At 37.2% G+C, this 22419-nt stretch overlaps 2 protein-coding genes across 4 annotated transcripts in view; one reads left to right on the top strand and one right to left on the bottom strand.

Moving 5' to 3' along the window:
* LOC121422496 (DNA topoisomerase 3-alpha-like) overlaps positions 1-2910 on the bottom strand; it is a 50049-nt gene extending 47139 nt beyond the window's left edge. For all 3 annotated transcript variants that reach the window (XM_041617582.1, XM_041617583.1, XM_041617584.1), the window contains exon 1: positions 2841-2910. The gene's annotated coding sequence lies outside the window, so the exon portion shown is untranslated. The remainder of the gene's footprint in view (positions 1-2840) is intronic.
* A 9441-nt stretch (positions 2911-12351) lies between these two features.
* LOC121422791 (protein CCSMST1-like) lies at positions 12352-20445 on the top strand. The gene is made up of 2 exons (XM_041617987.1): positions 12352-12497; positions 20000-20445. Exons 1-2 carry the CDS (start codon positions 12421-12423, stop codon positions 20385-20387), a joined length of 465 nt encoding a protein of 154 aa, XP_041473921.1. The 5' UTR covers positions 12352-12420; the 3' UTR covers positions 20388-20445.
* Positions 20446-22419: the final 1974 nt, after the last annotated feature.

Below are 22419 nucleotides of genomic sequence, written 5' to 3'. Positions count from 1 at the left end.
GATAGTCCGGGTTAAGAAAATCCTGTGTAAAAAGGGCATATGTCTGTGATGATTTTTCCAAGCGTACTTTTCCTCATGGTATAGTTGATACATGTTTTTTTTTTAAATATATCAAGATGATATAATCTCTGTAATCATAGTAATGTGTATATTTTAACATGCTATAGATCATTATTCTAGTTTTTTTTAAAATATTTTTATTTAGAACCAATGTTTTAGTTCAAATGAAGTATTTGCCTATGCTATCTGCACATATTTTGTTTATGTTCAGCTCCTCCTATGTATCATTATATCTATATTTCTGTCGATTTATTGTGTGTTGCATGGTGAATAAATAAAAAAAATGTTGAAAAAATGAAAAAAAAATCATGTTCATTTGTCTGTTGCCAAATTTCATTTTCAATGCGCACATTTTTTTCATATATCATGATAGCTGATTAAAAACGTTCTTGTCACATTCTGTTTTTCAAAGAATATAAAATGAAAAAGCAAATTAAAAAACACACTGCGTCTGAGTCTTTCTCTGTAGTAGATAGACAATGAGGGATAAACAAAAATTAAGAGAGAAATTGAACAGAATTGACTGGCATGTTTTCATCATTCCCATTATACACTGAAATATACAGCCATGACCGGCATGTTTCCATTTTCATTATACACTGAAACATATAGCCAATTGACTGGCATGTTTCCATTTTCATTATACACTGAAACATATGGTAAACTGACCGGCATGTTTCCATTTTCATTATACAGTGAAATATATGGTAAACTGACCGGCATGTTTCCATTTTCATATCATATTGCTGAATTGACCGGCATGTTTCCATTTTCATTATACACTGAAACATATAGCCAATTGACCGGCATGTTTCCATTTTCATTATACACTGAAACATATGGTAAACTGACCGGCATGTTTCCATTTTCATATTATATCGGTCAATTGACCGGCATGTTTCCATTTTCATTATACACTGGTCAATTGACCGGCATGTTTCCATTTTCATTATACACTGAAACCTATAGCCAATTGACCGGCATGTTTCCATTTTCATTATACACTGAAACATATGGTAAACTGACCGGCATGTTTCCATTTTCACATTTTGCTGGTCAATTGACCGGCATGTTTCCATTTTCATTATACACTGAAACATATGGTTAACTGACCGGCATGTTTCCATTTTCATATTATATCGATCAATTGACCGGCATGTTTCCATTTTCATTATACACTGAAACATATGGTAAACTGACCGGCATGTTTCCATTATACACTGAAACATATAGCCAATTGACCGGCATGTTTCCATTTTCTATTATATCGGACAATTGACCTGCATGTTTCCATTTTCATTATGCACTGGTCAATTGACCGGCATGTTTCCATTTTCATTATACACTGAAACCTATAGCCAATTGACCGGCATGTTTCCATTTTCATTATACACTGAAACATATGGTTAACTGACCGGCATGTTTCCATTTTCATATTATATCGGTCAATTGACCGGCATGTTTCCATTTTCATTATACACTGAAACATATGGTAAACTGACCGGCATGTTTCCATTATACACTGAAACATATAGCCAATTGACCGGCATGTTTCCATTTTCTATTATATCGGTCAATTGACCTGCATGTTTCCATTTTCATTATGCACTGGTCAATTGACCGGCATGTTTCCATTTTCATTATACACTGAAACCTATAGCCAATTGACCGGCATGTTTCCATTTTCATTATACACTGAAACATATGGTAAACTGACCGGCATGTTTCCATTATACACTGAAACATATAGCCAATTGACCGGCATGTTTCCATTTTCTATTATATCGGACAATTGACCTGCATGTTTCCATTTTCATTATGCACTGGTCAATTGACCGGCATGTTTCCATTTTCATTATACACTGAAACCTATAGCCAATTGACCGGCATGTTTCCATTTTCATTATACACTGAAACATATGGTAAACTGACCGGCATGTTTCCATTTTCATATCATATTGGTCAATTGACCGGCATGTTTCCACTTTCATTATACACTGAAACATATAGCCAATTGACCGGCATGTTTCCATTTTTATTTTGAAACATATGGTAAACTGACCGGCATGTTTCCACTTTTATTATACAGTGAAATATATGGTAAACTGACCGGCATGTTTCCATTTTCATATTATATCGGTCAATTGACCGGCATGTTTCCATTTTCACATTATGCTGGTCAATTGACTGGCATGTTTCCATTTTCATTACAGTGGACATGTAATGAAACGCAATTAAGTGAAGACTCTCTTTAATCATTGAGAGGATTGATAGACTGAGTAAAAAATAAAAGACCCTTTCTAAAACAAATAAATCAAATAATTGGAATGTAGCAATTTTCATTACACTTTTAAGTTTGGAAAGAGAGTCAGCTGATTAAGAGCTGTAATATCCTTCACATGCACACACTGCAACAAAATAAACCCATCCCTGATCGTTGTTATTGTAAAGTTAAAATCAAGAAAACGACTGGGTGTCTACTCTATGCCCTCACGTCCAGTGAACACATGTACTGCATGCACGCTTCGCATCACACGTACACATACACACACGGAACTGCCTTAATTGACCAATCACAGAACGGCTGAGAATGGAAACCCGTCGGTCGCTAGCCAGCAGTTAGCCGTAGGCCTACGGAATGTCTTGTCTTACTAGGTTTTTGAAAAGTAGACTAATGCTCTTTAAGTACCTCACTAAATACCATTGCAATAACATCTTGAATAACTGATATATTGATGGCAAAAGTGTTAAAACCCAATTAAACATAAAAATTACATTACCGGTATTTCCGTACGAGATCGAGCCAGAGCAGCAGTCTTCACCATTTTGATTGAGCCGCCATTTCTTTTTAAGATCACTCATAATAATACCTCTAATATGAAATTATTGATGTCTTTGATGAAAAAAGGTATATTTAAAAAATAGATAATAATACAGGAATGATTGATTTATTTATTTTAAGCACTGTCGATTAACAATATTTTACTTATCAATCATTATTAGTGTAAATCAGTGTAAATCATAATTTACACTACCGGTAATAAAAACAGAAGACAAATTTCTCCTGAAGATTGTTTTGTGCCAATTTGCGACACCCTGTGGCTATACAGTGCGTCCCAAAAAAACTACACTTTTGAAATGGCTGCCAAATAAAAATTATACCACTTTCGGGAAAAACACTTACATAATATGGAAGCCAATTAAGTCAAATTCAAAATGACACCAAAAAGTTGGAAAACATTTTATGCTTGAGCGAGCATTGCCCGCTGAAACAAAGGGTATGAAAATTAGGGAGGGCTGCATGCATAGCCTTCCAATTTATGTCAGTTTTTGAGAGGCAAATCATATGGAACTTGCAAAGTTAAGGGCGTTGTGATAAATTAATGATCAACCATGACCAGTTTTGGTTGTTTAAGCAGATGAGTGAACACAAATTACACTATTTGGGCAGCACTTAATTTTGATATCTTTTGGGGCAGCACTTCAACTTTATCATGTGGATCTCAGCAATGTGATCATGGGAGTCGGGATAGGGGGTGAGATAGGGCTTAAGTGGGAGAAGTAGGTTAATGGACAGGCGCGGATCCAGGAGGGGGCCGAGCCGGCCCGGGCCCCCCCCCCCCTATTTTTTGACAACCTGCAGAAAAAGTGTACTCTTTAGTGCCAGAAACTACGAAAAACAGATAGAAAGGTAAGAAAGAGGTATTATAACCATGATATGTAATTTGCAGCCTCGTAACGGCCGGCCCGACCTGACCCCGAAAGGAAACAAGAAATGGGTGAGGGGAAGAATCGGAAAATAGATTTTATATACAAAAAAAATTCGCTCGCGCTTCGCGCTCGCATTGCCTGTGTAATGAATCCCATTTAAGAGGGTTAAATGACACTTAATATATCCAGTTCTTATATCAATTTGCTCACAATGTTTTAGCTCGCACATCAAGCTTTTATTATTTTGTTTGATTTACACAAATTGTTATATCAAAATTTTCAGGCTCGCGCTGCGCGCTCGCATTGTTTGATTTGTGAGATACCTATCCTCTTTGGAAATTCTTTCAAAAATTTGTCAAAATGCTCCTTTATCTGTTTATCATGTCAGTATATCAAAAAGAATAAGCTCGTGCTTCGCGCTCGCATTTAATTGTTTGAGACACACAGCTTGTTCTTTATTTAAATAAAAACGCGCTTAGACTGTCCAGTTTCAGGTCTGAATATCAAAAATTTTGAGCTCGCACTCACTATTTAATTGGTGATACTTATATCCTCTTCATTAATCACTAAAACAGTCCTATAGCCCCAAAACACGAATAGATGAGTTAATCAAATGGGATGAATCATGAAAATCAGTGAAATATAGTTTATCCTGTACTCATTACTGAATACCCGACTTGATAAGATTAATTTTTCCCCCTCTCCATCAACTTTTAAGAAAAAGGGTGCATATTTTCATAAAAATATCATGTGTTATATCGACGGACGCCCGTGCGTACGAGCAGGAGGAAGCCAAATGTCTCGTATTTTTCATAATGTAAACCAAATGATGTGAAAGCTAAAACCGACGACCGAAGGACCCGTGACATAATAAAATATAGCTGAATTTGTTTAGGGGGTCATTTCAGGGAATATTTGCCAAGAGTATATATATCGTTTTGTTTCCAATACTTGTTAAGGGTAGGGTTTCATAAGCCATTTTCAGAATATGGAAATTACGAGTTTATGGTGCTTTTCGAGACCCCATGGTCGCGCATGGTCAATGGAAGCCCCCCCCCCCCCCCGGGTCGATTTGCTCACAGTTGCTGTTTAGAAGTAATAGCCTGAATAATAAGGCCCTATTAGTATATGATGGGCATATGACGTCCTTCTTGTATTAAACCTATAACCAATAAGTGGCCGCCGACCCATCACCCCTTCCATCTAGTCTGCTGGGCAAACCCTTCACTCGAAATAAGGGTCTGAATGTAAAGCCTACTCATGCCTTGTGTACTGAAGGCTCTCTCTCTCGCTCAGGTATTGGAACAGCAAGTTCTGTATGTGCTAGTCTTTGCTTGGAGGTACACTTGTTAATCAAAGTTCCAATCAGGGTCTAGCTGTGCCTGCAGACTACCTTTCCTCTGCCGGTGGATTAATTTTCTGTTTCCAGATTTCCTCTCTTTCATCTTCCCTTTATTTCTCCCTCTCCTCGAAAGTATTATTTCTCTATTTTTTTTATATGCACCGAAGAAATTAAGCGACCATGCATCCCGAAGAAGGCTGCACACCCGGGGGGCCACTTACATTGACGAGTGGATACCATGCGCGACCAATAAAACACGTAAAAAGGATGTCCTTTTCACGATAGGGCACGTTACGTACGTAACGTAATAAGGGTGTCAAAAACACAAAAATAATGAAAAAAGGGTATCTATTTCGCTAGGAAAATTACGTGTTTATTAGGGTCGAATTTGCGGGGATGATAAAACAAAATTAAAATGTTATATAAAGGATGTCCTTTTTGCCCTAACACTTCGTGTTTAGAGTCTGATTTGCGCGAGGTGTAGAAGGGGTCTTACTTTAATAACCAAATAAGGTAAAGCCGACGACCAAAGGACCCGTAACAATTCCTATAATGAACCCCTAAACAAGTACAGGAATTGTGGTTACAGCCCGATAGACCGCGGGTCCGATAGACCGCGGGTCCGTTAGACCGCGGGTCCGATAGACCGCGGGTCCGTTAGACCGCGGGTCCGATAGACCGCGGGCCCGATAGACCGCGGGTCCGATAGTCCGCGGTGTGTGTAAAATTATGATCAGGACAACATAGTGAAATCCATGTCATCAAGAGGTCAAAAGGTCATTGATACAAGTCCATGGGGTTCTATAACAATGACCTACAGGACAAATCGCCCCCTGACATCTACTTCAAGGAAAATATTATCTCCATATTTTTATCGTCGGGGACTGTTACACCCCCCCCCCCCCCGGAAATATGCCCTCTAGACGCCATACGGAGCCTCTAAAATGCCATCGACTTGACGACATGGCGAGATACTTTATCTTGCCATGTCGACTAAATAAGCTTATTATGTCCGCATGGCGAGATACGTTATCCTGCCAAGTCAGTCCACTTATAAAACGTTATATGTCAACATGGCAAGATATTGTATCTTGCCAAGTCGACTTAAATAATACATGTCAACATGGCGGTATATCGGGATTCTTGCCGGGACTTGTACACTTCATATCTCGCCATGTGGACATAATCGACTTGACAAGATATATATATCGCTATGTCGAAATAATAAGCTTATTAATTACTTTAATAGGCGGCGGAAGCGGGGGGGGGGGGCTTTCCCCCCTAAATTTGAGGTGGGAGGACGGTCCCCCCTAAATTTTTAGTCTTTTCTACGTCCCCCCCCCCAAATTGAGGTAGACCACCCTAGAATATTTTTGCCCCCCCCCCCCTAATTTTGGTTGATAACCTTTTTTTTTTCTTGTCAATATATTTTGGTGGTCCCTCCTAAAATTTTGGTTGATTTGCTTGTCAATTTTTTACCTGTGTCCATCCCAAAATCTCAGGTGGATCCCCCTAAATGTTTTGCCTTCGGCCGCCAAAGACATGGTAAGATAAATACCACGCCATGTCGTCACGTAAAGGCATTTTCACAATTATTATTTTCATAATTATCTGGGGTAATTGTCTGGAGAGTAAATTTCCGGGGGGGGTAACAGTCCCCGGCGGTAAAAAATATGGGTTAATAATGATTGTCCTAATTGGGTTATTGTTATAGAACCCAGGCGCGGAACCGGGATTTCAAGGGGAGGGAAGTGGAGCAAATTTGACCTGATGTTTGGCGCCCATGTGTACTTTTCGAAAAATGGCGCCCACTCCCTCCCGGCCAGACTAAATTAAATTATCTTATAATCACATTAAAAAAAATAAAGACCACTTTTTAATGTGTTCTTGAAAAAAAATCCATGAATACATAAATACCAAAAGGTAGGGGGACACAGGGGCGGTTCCAGCCTTCGCCAATAGGGAGGGGGGGGGGGATTGGCGGAAATTTGTTTCAGCCATATTTTCCCCGATCGGCAGCTCGAAGATAATTTTTGTTTGTTTCTTTTGGGGAAATTTTATGTATTTTTTTCCTAAAATTTGAACTGATTCTGGGCAATGTTTGTTATCCTGGAAAAGACATGTATGCAACTTAATAATTACTACGAACGCAAAGCGCGAGGGGAAATGAACTGATGAAAAAGATACCTGTTAAAGTAGCATTTAACAATCAAATAATGCGAGCGCGAAGCGCGAGCTGAATCTTTTTGAAATTTTCACCCAAAGAAAGGAAATTCTAAGCACTTTTTTTAACTCAAGCAGAATAGGTATATGAGTAAAAAAAAGCAAGCGCGAAGCGCGAGCGGAAAATTTCTAGATTTAGTCCTATAATATTTACTGAACGAGACACTCTATTCATGATTTATAAATCCTAAAAATATGAGTATTAATAATGCGAGCGCAAAGCGCGAGCAAAAAAATATACGTTTTAAACTGGTACCTGTTAAGGACTGCTTGCTCTTAGCCATGAAGGCGTCACATATTTCAACAATCAAAAAATGCGAGCGCGAAGCGCGAGCTGAACATTTTTTAACTTTTTCAAAGAAAGAATGGAAAATTTCAATCAGTTTTTGTAATCGTGAACAGGATAGCTATGTAATTTAACGATTGATGCGAGCGCGAAGCGCGAGGAGAAAAAAAATCGAGATTTAGACCTAAAAGTGGGCCACTCTGATCATGTTTTGTAAATCATCAAAAGGATGAGTAATATGGCGTCTTCCTACATTAATAATGCGAGCACAAAGCGCGAGCAGAATTTTTTTGATATTGTGATCTGAAACTAGATAATGATTAAAATTAGAGAACAAGTTGGGTATCTGAATAAACATGCGCGAGCGTGTTTCATATTTAGACCTAGAATCTAGGCATTCTAAATACAACTTTAATCATGAAAATCATGAAACTTTGATAGTCCGATCTGAAAAAAAGAGTCAATTTCAGCTTTATAATTCTAGCACTTTGTAGAAAAATTGTAAGGTGGATATGGATCGCACTTAAAAAAGAGCTGATATTATTATTACTTTGAGTTTTGACATAGGACCGGGACATCCTTACGACATGCCATCATATGAAAATGATGACTATCTTCCTATTCATCTTGATAAGCGCGAGATGAAACAAAGGGACAATTTAATAATTAAATTGATATTTATCAATGCCTAATGAGGGTGCGAAATCTGATGATATCATGGCATAAAACTGGACATTTCACTTTTGTGATTATGAATAGGATGCATCAGTTTATATAGTTTTAACCATTAATGCGAGTCGCGAGCTATAATTTTTGATAAACTGTCATGAAAAGGGGATTTTAAGTACTTTGTTGTATAAACAATATTGAAACATTTATATAACTCGCCAATCAAAATGCGAGCGTGCAGCGCTCCAGCTGATGCGCCTTAACAATCAGACCAGAAAAGGGATATTTTGAAAACTTTATGGATTACACGAAAATATAGGTACCTGATAAATCAAAATTTGCGAGCGCGTAGCGCAAGCAGCAAATGTTAACATTCAAACCATAAAATTGACATTTTTACAGAGCATTTTTTAAAAACGAATTTTAAATTACACAAAATAATGAAAGTTCGATTTCCGAGGTGAAATATGTGTTGTTTATTGACTTCCAAACTTGATATTCGAACTCCATATTGAACAAGATATTTAAATCACCTAATAGGCAATGTGAGCGCGAAGCGCGAGCGAAAGTTTTATATAGTTGCACGAAAGATTCTTTTTATTTTCCAAGTCTTCCCCTCATCTTATTTTATGCCTTCGTCGTCCTTCTCTTCCTATTCTCCTCTCTTTTTCCTCCTTTTTCCTTCTTTCTTTCCTTTTTTCCCCTTTTTTTGCTCCGCCAAGAGGGGGGGGGGGGGGGGGGGAGCTCGGCCCCCTGGATCCGCCTATGGGGACAAGGGGCGGGAAAAAAAGGTTATCATCGCTTAAGTAAGGTCATCTCGTCCCAGAATACATGCTTTATTTCGATTTAGAATGATGTATTTCTATGATTATCAAAGACCAAAATAGTAGGGGGACATTTGATATTGTGTCCCCCCTACTATTTTGAGTAGGTGGGACACGTCCCCCCTGGGATTTCCACCCATGATGTAATATCAATGGGAGCGCGAAACACAAGTGATTTGGGGGGATTCAATTTGGTTTAACTTCTCACCAGAGTAGGCCCTACTAGAATATTGTGAACGGGAGCTGTAGTTTCTGTACTGTTGTTTTAGTATACCCTTCAATATTATCAATGATAACCTCTAGGAAATATGCAATCTCGACTAATTATCCTCATCAGTGGCGTATTTATTCAGCATGGGTGCAGGGGGGGGGGGGGCGAGGGCACCAAGATATAAAAATAAATGAAATGGGGGGGTAGACGTTAAAGAAAATCTGAGATTTTATTCTTGAAAACACATTGAGGTATCTCACAAGGCCTAAATAAATAATGAGAACGCGAAGCGCGATCTGATTTTTTTAAAAAGAATTTTCCTGTATTTTATCTTGAAAGCCTAAGTCAGGGGCGGACCCAGCTTCCGCCAATAGGGGGAGGGGCCATTTTTTTCACCCATATTTTCCCCGATCCGGCAGCTCAAAGTAGATTTGTCCAAGTGCCGTAATGAGCCAACAATTTCGAGGGGGCTCGATATGGCGTATCACATAAAATTGATAAGAAGTTGGCAGTGAGCGAAGCGAGCAAGCAAATATGTTGACACTTTTATTACAAAAATACAAGGTTGTGATAGATTTTGACGTAATATTTGGAAAATAATAGTATATTTCATCCTAATCCCTTTCCTTTTCTCTCTATTTTTTCTTAGCCTTGATTCTCTCTTTTTTGTTGGGGGGGGCAAACGCTCATGTCCTAACAGTCATTTCCTAGATTTACTTTATAAGCAACATAAATGTGTTATAATCTCATAAGCCATATGCAAGCTAAAACTTAAATTTCATGTATATTGTCCTGAAAATTTAACATTCTGGGCAATGTTTGAGAACCTGAACAGGACGCGTATGTAACTAGATAATTACCATGAGCGCGATTCGCGAGCAGAAATGTTGAATATTATGGACTGGTCGAAAAGTTAGTCATCAAGACGATACATATTTCAACGATTACACTGAAAATTTTTGATATTCCAACCTAAAAAGATGAGATTTCAAATCCCCCAATGGGACATTCGACATTTATTTCCATCTCTCCTTTTCTTATCTTTCTTCCCATCTTTCTCTCTTTTTAATATTATTCTCTTCCTATTTTTTTTCTTCTTTTCCTTTCTTTTCTTTTCTTTCTTTTCCCTCTTCCTCTTTTTTCTCTTTCCCCCATTACTTATCCCTCTTTCATTTTCTTTCCTTTCCCCTTTTTTCTCTTTTAATTTTTTTCCTTCATTCCCTCCCCCTTCCACTCTCTCTCTTTTTATTCTCTTCTTTTCCCCTCTTCCTCTATCTCTCTTTTTTCTTATCTTTCTTCCCATCTTCCTCTCTATTTAAATATTCTTCTCTTCCTTCCTCTTTTTTCTTCTTCTTTTTCCTCCTTTTCCTTGCTTTCTTTTCTTCTCTTCCTTTTCCCTCCTCTCTTTTTTTCTCTTCTTTCCCCCTGTTCTTCTCCCTTTTTCTTTGTCTTTCCTTTCCCCCTCTTACTCTCTTTTCTATTATCTTCTTTTTCCATCTTCCTTCTCTCTTTTTACTCTCCTTTTCCCCTCTCCCCCTCTTTTTTTTGAGCGGGGGGGGGGTGAGGCAGTTTCCCGTCGCCCCCCCCATGGATCCGCACCTGATAAAACCCCATGGTCTCGTATTATTTGACCTTTGAACCTCTCGATGACATTTTATATATCTGATCATAATTTTACACACACTGCGGACTATCGGACCCGCGGTCTATCGGACCCGCGGTCTAACGGACCCGCGGTCTATCGGACCCGCGGACTATCGGACCCGCGGTCTATCGGACCCGCGGACTATCGGACCCGCGGTCTATCGGACCCGCGGTCTATCGGGATGTCCCCCATTATATTTGTCAAGAGTATCGTTTTGTTTCCAATACTTGTTAAGGGTAGGGTTTCACACGCCAATAATTCCCGGGGGGGGGGGGGGCCACTAAGTTCACGAGTGGATACCATGCGCGACCATGGGGTCTCGAAAAGCACCCTAAACACGTAATTTCCATATTCTGAAAATGCACCCCTTAACAAGTATTGGCGTGTGAAACCCTACCCTTAACAAGTATTGGAAACAAAATACTCTTGGCAAATATTCCCTGAAATGAACCCCTAAACAAGTACAGGAATGTTTTATTGTTACGGGTCCTTCGGTCGTCGGCTTTACCTTATTTGATTTAGTACGACCCGGCCCACCTTCTACACCTCGCGCAAATCGGACTCTAAACACGTAGTGTTGGGGCAAAAAGGACATCCTTTTTAAGACATTTTAATTTTGTCTCATCATCCCCGCAAATTCGACCCTAAACACGTAATTTTCCTAGTGAAATAGATACCCTTTTTTCATTATTTTTGCGTTTTTGACACCCTTATCACGTTACGTACGTAACGTGCCCTATCGTGAAAAAGACATCCTTTTTACGTGTTTTTTTGGTCGCGCATGGTATCCACTCGTCAATGTAAGTGGCCCCCCGGGTTAAGGGGTGCATTTTCATAATATGGAAATTACGTGTTTAGGGTGCTTTTCGAGACCCCGTGGTCGCGCATGGTATCCACTCGTGAATGGAAGTGGCCCCCCGGGGCTGCACAGCTCCCCATTGCACTGCCACTGCCGGTATATTACTTTTTACTCGCAGCCACTGGCGGATCCAGGGGAGCTAGGCGCACAGCCGGCCCGCGTGTAGAGTCCCCCCCCCCCCCACCCCCGTTGAAAGTGAATGAAGACCTTTTTTTTTGCTTGTCATATTTTTCCTCAGGAAAAAATGTATCCCGGCCCCCCCTTTCGAAAAATCCTGTATCCAAGCCCCTGCTTGCAGCTCAAGCAAAACTGTACTTTGTGTTTTTTTTTTGAAGTTAGCACTTCGGTGACGTGAACATGTTTGCTAAATCATTATTGATTTGTGTTCAGATCAGTGAACTTCTCTGACTCAGGCAATTTGACCTCGAATCTGAATTCTCGTGATAGTCGATAATTTCAGCGTGCTTTCACAATCGAAATCTTGCGTAACAACTATAATTACCGGTACCGATAGCAGTATCAGCTCCACACGCTTTGAAGGAAGTTTGGTTTACCGTTCCCTCATAATTTACGAGATTTTATGTATTAAAATGGCTTTCCAAAGTATATCAACTTGCAGATTCTGTTTAAGATTAATCGAAAGAAGTAGTCTAATTAGCTTTCATAGGTAAGTAACTTTCGTTACCTTTGGCTTTTTTTGGTCTCGCGTTCGTTCGTTCGGATCTAACCCAGGGAACGATCCGCCCGCTGCGCGGGCGGGAGCCCAGGACCTTACGTGTAAGGCATACTCACCTGACAAGCGTGAAGTATGGTCAAAATAATTCTCCGAATAAATAGTTAAAACAGAAATCAAGCACTTACCACGATTATATGGATGAAGGTCTAACAAGTGGCAGTTTCCTGACATCTGGCAGTAGAGGCGCACGGCCAATATTGGAGACTGTCTCCAATGTGGGAGATTATCTCCTGACAATGTATCACTATCAGAGACTTTTGTGAAGAATTTGGGTATCGAATTTCAGAGACAGTCTCCAGTTTTGGAAACCAATTTCCTTTGTTTACATTTGCGGCAAAAGGATTACCTTGGCGGCAAATAAAAATGTGATAGGCCTAAGCAGATTCCTCATGAAAAATTACCACTTTTCACCGTCTACTTTATAAATTCACCGTCTACTTTTGTTTTGATAAGGAATTTTGTTGTCAATCACACACAGAACAAATGGGCTTCTGACCTCAGTGAGACAAAATTTTGGGTGGAAAAAATCATGCTTTTGTTGGTGTTGTTTCTTTTGTCCTTTTGCAAAGCAAGTCCCCAATGTGGGAGATTGTCTCCCCTATTGAAGAGAGTCTCCCATATTGGCCGTGCGCCTCTACTGTCTGGGCACAAACTGGAACCTCAAAAAAACGAAAAGTTCTCTCCTTCTACCCCAGTCTCGATCGGCCATTATGTTATGATTCATAAAAAAATGGCCGATCGAGATGGGGGTAGAAGGAGAAAACTTTTCGTTTTTTTGAGGTTCCAGTTTGTGCCCAGATGTCAGGAAACTGCCACTCGTTAGACCTTCATCAATATAATCGTGGTAAGTGCTTGATTTCTGTTTTAACTATTTATTCGGAGAATTATTTTGACCATACTTCACGCTTGTCAGGTGAGTATGCCAAATTACACGTAAGTAAGTTCCTGGAGCCCAGGGCCCGTATTCCATAAACGAGATAAGCATGCTTAAGTCAAAAATCTAAGCATTTTGTCTTATTTTTCTGTCTAAGATAAAACTCTTAGCCAAAACGCGTATTCCATAAAGAATTGGCTAAGAATTTTGTCTTAGAATTTGGCTAAGAGGTTTTGCGCAACTAAGACAGATATAGGATGAATGGCTAAGTAACTTTTCTTAAAACTGCAGATTCTGTATTTCATAAATAAAACATGGCTAAGAATTTAGCCCTAACTTTAAGACAGCTGTGAGTTGTCTTAATTGTATTACCTTCAAGGTAATTCAGCCAACAAAATTTTACAATTTATACCTATATTGCATTTCGAGCTCCTACTTCATTTTTTAAACCGATTTTCATGAAATTTTGAACACACATTGGTCTTAAGGTAAGGAGGTGGAAGATGTTTTTCTTTTTCAGAAATTGTGTTGCCATGGTAACAATATATTATGGCCAAAATTTTGCCGTTTAAAATACTTCTTTAATTTTCTACCAATTCTCATGAAAGTTAGCTCACACATTGGATTTGAGGAAAGATGTGCAAGACACATTAATGCATGTGTCAGAAAATGTGTTGCCATGGTAACGGTATATAATGGCAAAAATTATGTATAAATCTTACTACTTCCTCAGTTTTTAACCAATTTTCCTGAAATGTGGCACAAACATTAGTCTTGATGTGAAAATGTGCAAAACATATTTTATGCCTATATAAAAAATTGTGTTGCCATGGTAACAAAAAATACCAAATATAAATGAAAATCTTGTGATTGAATTACTTTATCAGTTTTCAACTGGTCTATTCTCCTAAATACTTGGCATACACATTAGTCTTGAGTTGAAGATGTCTAAGACATATTTTTGCCTGTATCAAAAATCGTGTTGCCATGGTAACATATTATTTAACGAAAATCTTGTAGTTCGAACTCCTTCATCTTTTTCAACCAATGCTCATGAAATTTGGCACACACATCAGTCTTGAGTTAAAAATGTGCAAGAATATTTTTTGTCTGTATCAGAAATCGTGTTGCCAAGGCAAGGTAACAACATATTATATAATGAAATTAGGTGAAAATCTTGTGGTTTGAAACCCTTTTTAGTTTTCAACCAATTCTTATAAAAGTTGGCTCACACATTGATTTTGAGGTATAGATCTGCAAAACATAGTCTATATTGGAAAATTTGTTGCATGAACCCATTTTTCTGTGGCCGGTCGAGACAAGTATTTCCTAATAAAACCAATATTTCGCAATTGGTAGCGAACTGATCTACAAATAAAAGAAATGTGATTAGACATGTGAGAATAAAAAACTAGGCCTATACCGAGATTGCGACAAGAACTTGACAGATTTACAGTGAGGCCAGAAAATGAGATTGAGTCGATGTGGATTTTACTAAGATGTACCGGTACTTTGGAGCCAAAAAGAAAAAAATCACATGTGGCTGGATTCAACCTAATGCTAGATCCCTAGCCTACTTCCTTTTTGAATAGATCTAGACTAGCCTACATTTACTATTTTTAAAAACGAGAATCTATATTTTGATAGAGTCTACAAGTCTCTACTCTAGATCTCGACCTATAACTATGAACACCTAGATTGATATAGTTCTACTTCTACTAGATCTAGATAGGGTATAGCTTTTAGTCTTATTTTTCGTCTAGATCTAGGCCTACGTTAGAGATTCTAGATCAAACAGTAGACTAGTCTGAGATCAGCCAGTCCTAACGTTAGGGCTACCGGCTAGGCTAGAAATAGAATCTAGAATGAATTTGAAGAAAGTATAGCCATAATAGGCTAGGCCGCCTAGACCTGAAGTAAATTTTTATATAAATCTAGGCCCCAGTCTAGACTGAGCTGTTGGTCTACTACTAGTACTACTACTAGGCTTTACTTTAGGCCTGTTTTCTAGAAACCTAGATCTAAACAAACTCCCCAAAATGTATAAATTAATATCCCCTCCAAACAAATAAATGGACCTAAAACAGAAGTAGACCTAGGCCTAGTCCTAGATCTACTTGGAATCTACATAGATGTCTAGGTCAGGACTAGGCCTAGATCTAACTAGTTTAGGCGTAGTTGGGAAGCAATGCATAGCGATAGGCCTAGCAGTAGCCCTGAACTAAGTCAGATCTATTCTAGTCCTACATGTAAATCTATCCCTGTCCTAAGTAAGGCTAAGCCAGGCTAAGTCCTGAATGTTGTTCTAGGCCTAGACCAATACTAATATACCTAGGTCTATATGATGTATTATTATATAGCTTCAGTCTCGGTTGCTCCACTATGTCTATGGCATGCCACTACTACTAACAAAGTTACGTTTTGCAGCCTTCATAAAAACGTAAAAAAAGTAAAAAACAATGTTTAATTCTCCTCCAAACAGACGGATATTATAGATCTAATTGGGCCTAGGCTAGATCTAGGCCTAATGTTAGACCCAAGACTAGTCTCAAAAGTTACAAAAGTTTTCTCTTAGGGGGCCTAGGTCTACTTAAACTGAAGTTAGAGTAAAGATGTCGAGAGGAATATATTCAATTTATATTTTGACAAACAATACATGAAAAGTAATATATGGGACTGATACACAAAAAAACTGTGCAAGTCACTCGGTTTGGGATTGAAATGTTTTGGTAATTAACAAAAATATAGATATGTTGAATTAAAAATTCTTACCATATATGTGTGATGAATGCTCTTCTCTTACTACAATAGTTGTAATTAGTTTCAATAAAATCCAAATTTTTAAGAAAAAACAACTTTAGTCACATTTTTGCAAGTTTGTTGCAGTGACCTCTGCAGCAATTTATCATTAAGAAGGTCACTGAAGGTCATAGAATTTGAGACTTTGGCTTAGCCATATCGCCTGACTTGAGACAAATGTCTTAAGTTTATGGAATATCGCTAGGGAAGATTTCTTAGACAAGCAAAATGCTAAGACAAATTGCTAAGACTTAAGCAAAAATCTTATCTCGTTTATGGAATACGGGCCCAGGACCTTACTTCCGTGGGTTAGTTCGGATCATGACCACCAAAGGCAAAGCCTGGGCTTGGGTTCATTACATGCCGCCGCGCACAGAAAAATCAAACCATTTTATTAGTCTTTAAAAGTCGTGTGTTGTGGACACCATAAGTGGGATCCCTGCACTCAGTATGCGTGGTGGGTAGGTGCCGCAGAGCATGCAGAGTGGACCCCAATTTTTACATTCAAATCTCCGTTCCAAGGCATAGCATTTTTATCTTATTGAGAAAAAGAACAAAGGAATCCGCACCAAATCATAGCATTTCTTATCTAGATCTAGAAAAAACAAGAAAGAAATCTGCTCCGAAGCTTTGCATATTTTCTGTAAATCGTAATGCTGGGAAAGAGTTCCATATGCACCCCCCACCAAAAATTAAAAAAATTGTTGAGACTTCCGTTCGTTCACTTCAGATTTTTCTATCATTTTTATTACTAAGGCAGGGGTGCCCCCTCTCATCACTACTTTTTATAATTGTTGCAGAAGTTTTGGCGATGAAAAAGTAAACAGAATCATAAAATTGAAGGTCTCAGTTTGGCGACGAAAAATTAAACAGAATCATAAAATTGAAGGTCTCAGTTTACCGATTTCTCAGATGAATGTTGATCAAGTAGATGTAAAATTATCCCAATTTTCGGATGATACAACTATATTTATGAAAAATAAAAATTATCTTTCTACTTTGATGGAAGGACTAATACTTTTTGGTTCAAATGCTGGGGCAAAGATTTGCAAAAAACAAAACTGCTGAAGTTTAATATTGATATTGTCCCCGGACAAATAGAATGCACTGAAGAACCGATATATTTAGGTATATATGTTGGGAAAAATGAGAAAGTTGTTGAAGATTATAATTGGCAAAATAAACTAGATAAGATACAAAAAATTATTGGCGTATGGAAACCAAAAAATCTAACATTTTTCGGAAAAATTATTATCATCAAAACTTTGTTGGTCTCGCAAATTGTGTATCCTGCAAAAGTAATTCGAGTTCCCCAAAAAATAATCAAATCCCTAAATAAAATGTTATATACTTATATTTGGAGTTCTTCAAAAGAAAAGGTTAAGAGAAATGTATGTATAAATAAAACAAACGATGGTGGTCGTGGTATGGTCCACTTAGAATAAAAAATTGAATCACATAAGATTTCGTGGATAAGCAAACTGTTAGAGCAAAGCGAACGTACATGTAGTTGGAAATTTCTTTTTAATTACTGGTTATCAAAGATTGGTGAAATTCTTTTATGTTTTGAATACAATATTTCAACAAAAGATATGCATTTTCTTTGTACAAAAGCAAATATGCCCAGTTTTTACTATGATTTTTTTTGTAGCTGGTCTAAGTTAAGATATATTGGTATATTTGGAGTAAAAAACATTGAAAATGAAATTATTTGGAATAACAGCAATATAACTTATTAAACGTATGTTGATATTTGATAAATGGAATCATTAAAAATTGGATTACAAATAACTCTAGATTCTTTACCATAAAAATTACCAACAAGAAAGATATATTCTTTATTATGTTCAGAGGTATCCGAAGAACCAGGCATTGTATCTTTTTGGTCTAATCTGTTCTCATTACCAATTTCCTTTAATTGGAGCCATGTATTTTATTTCAAGTTGCATTTAATTGTGGATAACAGAGTTAGACAGTTTAGTTTTAAATTTTTAAACAAGATTTTACCATCAAGAGACAATTTATTTAAGTGGCATGTACTAGAAAGCAACACATGTAACATTTGTGGAGAAGTTGATACCACTTTTCATTTCATACTGTATTGTAAATATGTTCGATTATTTTGGAAAGTTATAGAAAGGTTGGTATTTTATATTTTCAAGATTACTATTTCTATAGAGGAAAAAACATTAATTATAGGTTATGATCTGCAAAATGCCAGCAATATTATGTGTAATCTATTTTGTGTTATTGCTCAATTTGTTATTTATCGAAATTATATAAAAAGCATATTCAAAGAAAAAAGATATGATGCGAATTCTTTATGGATTGAATTCAAGCTTACTATGATTATTTATTTAGAAAGTTTATGTAAACAAAAAACCAAGTTCGGAATTTTGAAAAAATGTGATATCCAAAAAAATTATTGCATTATTGAATTGAATTGTTTTTTTTTTATTATTTGTATATAAATGTATATGTTATTGTGAATAAATACCTCGATTAAGAGGATAAAAGAATTTTTTTTTATTACTGTTGCTTACCTTAGTTGGGAGTCTTTGGACTTGAATTCACCTTGAACCAAAGAAATCATATATGCCAATATATTTCAAATCAATCTGAGTACTTTATGATTTAAATAAAAAGCTTGTACAATTCCCCATAACTTAAGCTATGTACCGGTATTATAAATGTGCCATGCCCAAAACAAAGAGAATAATAAGATTTCGCAATCCTCTTTTGTCCACAAAAAGCCATGTTTTTTCATCACAAAGATGACAATAACTCGACTTCTAGATATCGGAATTTGAAAATTCAAACATTTTTATGAATCGTAGATATTGAGCCTCAATATGAGCCTATCAAACATGCTGGAACAGCCTTTCCTAATTTTCACCTGAAGTGCCTACTAGTGCCGTTCCGGCTGCATGGAGCCGCTACAATGAGCTGCAATTTTGGTGAAATGTGGCCGCAGAGCGCTGTCCAACCATTGCCATGATTGCCTCTGCGCAAGCGCACCTGATGCCGGCGCCGCTGGTCTAGCTACATGCACTCACACGCAGGCAACCCATTCCAAGGTCAAGGACCCCCGTTTTCACAAACATTTTTAGTTCCGAAGCCTGTTCCGAGGACCCTCCTTTTTACAATAAATCCCCCTGTTTTTTGTCTCGCCCGCAGTACATACCTACCACATTTTTGGTTGTTTTCCTACGGATGGCCAAAAAAGTCATTGAAATGTCATTTTCTCAGAAAAATGAAAATGGTTTTTAACATATCTTTAGCAGACCTGTATATCAATAGACAAATCATTTTACACCTGTTCCTAAAAACAAAACAAAAATAAGTCGTCATGATTCATTTAATAAATTGAATATGCATACACATAAAATATGGGGCAGCTACATGTACCTAGTACTTGTTTTATGATGTCACAAATCCAAAATTTTAAATTATGATTACTCAATCTTTAATGGATTTTCTTCAAACCTTCATCAATATATGTTTATTTTTTCTGCGATTTTTACAACAAACTTTTTTCATGGTGAACATCCCCTTTAACTTGGACACTTTTATTGCCTTTTTTTAACATCATAACTACATTTGGCTGTCAGATGACCCATATTCAATTCTACAATATATTTGCCCAAATAGTCATGATCCGGGGTCATGATAGTTACATATGAACTTAGTATTTTTTAATCATCACTGTAGTTTAATATGTTTTTATAATGATCTTATTTTCATTTTTAATACTTTCCAGGTCTCCACTTCTGAAGAAGCTCAGGATAGACCAAAGCTCAGCATGGTTTGCTTCGCAGTTTTCAACAAACTCTATGCAGTCGAATAAAAAAAGCAATGTTGAAGAAGCAGAAGAGGACCCTGATAAGCCATATTCTTTTTCAAAGAGCAAAGCCGCTCACTGGACAGTCGATAGGAGTTTTGGTTCCCAGTATTCGCGTCCTTGGTGGAAAGTAGCTCCCGTCAGCCTGTCCCTTTTCGCCCTGGTGGCTTGGATCTTTCTGAGGTCAGAGACGGATCTTGATCGACAGCTAGATATCAAGTTAAGCGAGAGATTGCCGGATCTGTTTCCACCTCCTGAAATGGAATCAAATGATAACGAAGCAGATGTTGCTGAAGATGCAAGATGATTTTTACTTCATATTGAACTGTGAAATATTCAGTGCATTGTTGTGTATGAGTTTCTGATATGCTATCTTTAAAGATACATCTAGAACCTTCATGTTAATAAGGTCTTATTTATATGTGATGTGTTCTATTAAATCCCAAACTAGCCAATTTCGAACACCAGAATTGCTTTGATGTGATTAGGATCCAGTGGAGTTTCCCCATCCCAGTGTAGCAATGAAAAAAGTTACAAAGACACAATTTATGCCAATTCTACAGAGACTACGAGAGTATGACATTTAGTGGGGTTTTTTTTCTTAGCTTTCTCAATTCAGACTCCAAACCTTATAATATCAATTCAATTTCTAAGGAAGAGGGATTAGCATCATATTTTTTCATATTATCTGAACTTATCAATTATGTTAATGTCTCTCTTAAAAAGTGTAGGACACCAATTAATGCATATTTCAGCAAGCACAAGCTATCCCTTTGTAGTCGGACGTTACAACATAAGCAAATAGTGCATGATATGGCAGCCTCCTTTATGGGAGATGTTGAAAACCTCAACAACTTTGTATGAGAAAATGAACAAGATTGACATGCTAATCCTACTTCTCATTTCATATTTTTATTGATTGCATGAATAATGAATTATTATAAATTAAAGGTATTGTTTAACTTTGTGAGCAGCCGATTTAAAAAATTCTCAAACCAAGATGAAACATGTGTACAAGTGCATGTATTTGAACTAATAAACCCTGAAAACAACCATTATTGAGAATGAAAAGCTAAAACTACAAGGCAAACCCCGATTTTGTAAATAGGCGTCTTATAGACACCTAAATAGTACGCATAAGTGTATGGGATGAAATTAAGATGGTGTTTCCGGTCACTTTATATTTCAATTTTTGAAGCACTAAATAATCATTTTCGAACGCAATTTTTTCTGGGCTTCATTTTTGGAACATATGCTGGACACAGGTGACAAGAGTGACCTTCTAGCTCAGATTTTTTAAAAGTCAAACCAATGTTAACCAATCACTTTAAGCGCTATTTAAAATAAAGTAAGGAGAGAAAAGTGGGATGTAACAGCTTTCTTGTTGCATATTGATGATATATATGTACATCCATTTGTTAAATGGAAACTATTCAAATGATAAAATTCCATAGATTTTGTTTATTTTGAATATGATTTGAATGAAATTTTAAATATTTTGCTTGACTCACTTCATACTTCATTGATAAAATTCTTATTAATTTCAGAGTACTCTATTAAATTCTTATTTTTGTGAAGTATGCATGATCACAATCCCACTTTGATCAGGGCCCCGTAATACAAACACTTGTGATTGATCCAATCAACCACAACTATGGAAAGCCAGCAATGCCAACATCTAAAATGCATGTTCAAGATATTTCCTGGATATTCTATTCAATTTCTTGTTAATTTAGTGTGTTTTTCTTAAAAAGAACATTGCGCACATTTCCTGAAGAAAAATTTATGCCATTGATGGATTTCCATATAGTTGAGGTTGATCAGGGGCCTGCTGCAGAAAGTTGCAATCAGCCGCAATATCAAAATCATGCGTAACTTGATTTTCTACCAATCAACAGCGCGCATTTGTGACTTGCTACTGATTTTTTTACTTGCTTTTAAATGCAACTCTTTCTGCAACGGACCTCTTAATCTATCGTAACTCTTTGTAAGATGGGCCCCAGATCATGAAGATGGGCAGATGCTTTCCTAATGTGTAAAACAGTGTAATACCATGTGAGTGTTAAAGCATAATTTGCATATACCGGTACTCTCAAATCTTTATTATACATCCCCTTGTGTGTTTTGGATTTCTTGACAAGATAAATTGGTTGCATTGCATATATTTCATTCATCATAAAAAAATATTCATTGTTGCTGTATGATCATTTATTAACAAACTGTTTGTCTTTCCAGTCTTCATTCAGTGTCATATCACGGAAGAACAGTGCCTGAAGCAGGCACTTAAATTGTGCTTTTAATACTTATTGCCCCCCCCCCTTCAAATTGTAGCCCTTTTT

Source organism: Lytechinus variegatus, chromosome 10 (genome assembly GCF_018143015.1).
Source record: "Lytechinus variegatus isolate NC3 chromosome 10, Lvar_3.0, whole genome shotgun sequence".
Lineage (NCBI taxonomy): Eukaryota > Metazoa > Echinodermata > Echinoidea > Temnopleuroida > Toxopneustidae > Lytechinus > Lytechinus variegatus.
Note: the sequence above shows the minus strand (reverse complement) of the source record. Positions and strands in the feature narration are given on the sequence as shown.

Excerpts from the sequence above, each read along its gene's own strand:
- LOC121422791 (XM_041617987.1), top strand. The coding sequence starts at position 12,421 with ATGGCTTTCCAAAGTATATCAACTTGCAGATTCTGTTTAAGATTAATC. Across the intron at positions 12,498-19,999 it reads AGTCTAATTAGCTTTCATAG|GTCTCCACTTCTGAAGAAGC; the intron begins GTAAGTAACTTT and ends AATACTTTCCAG.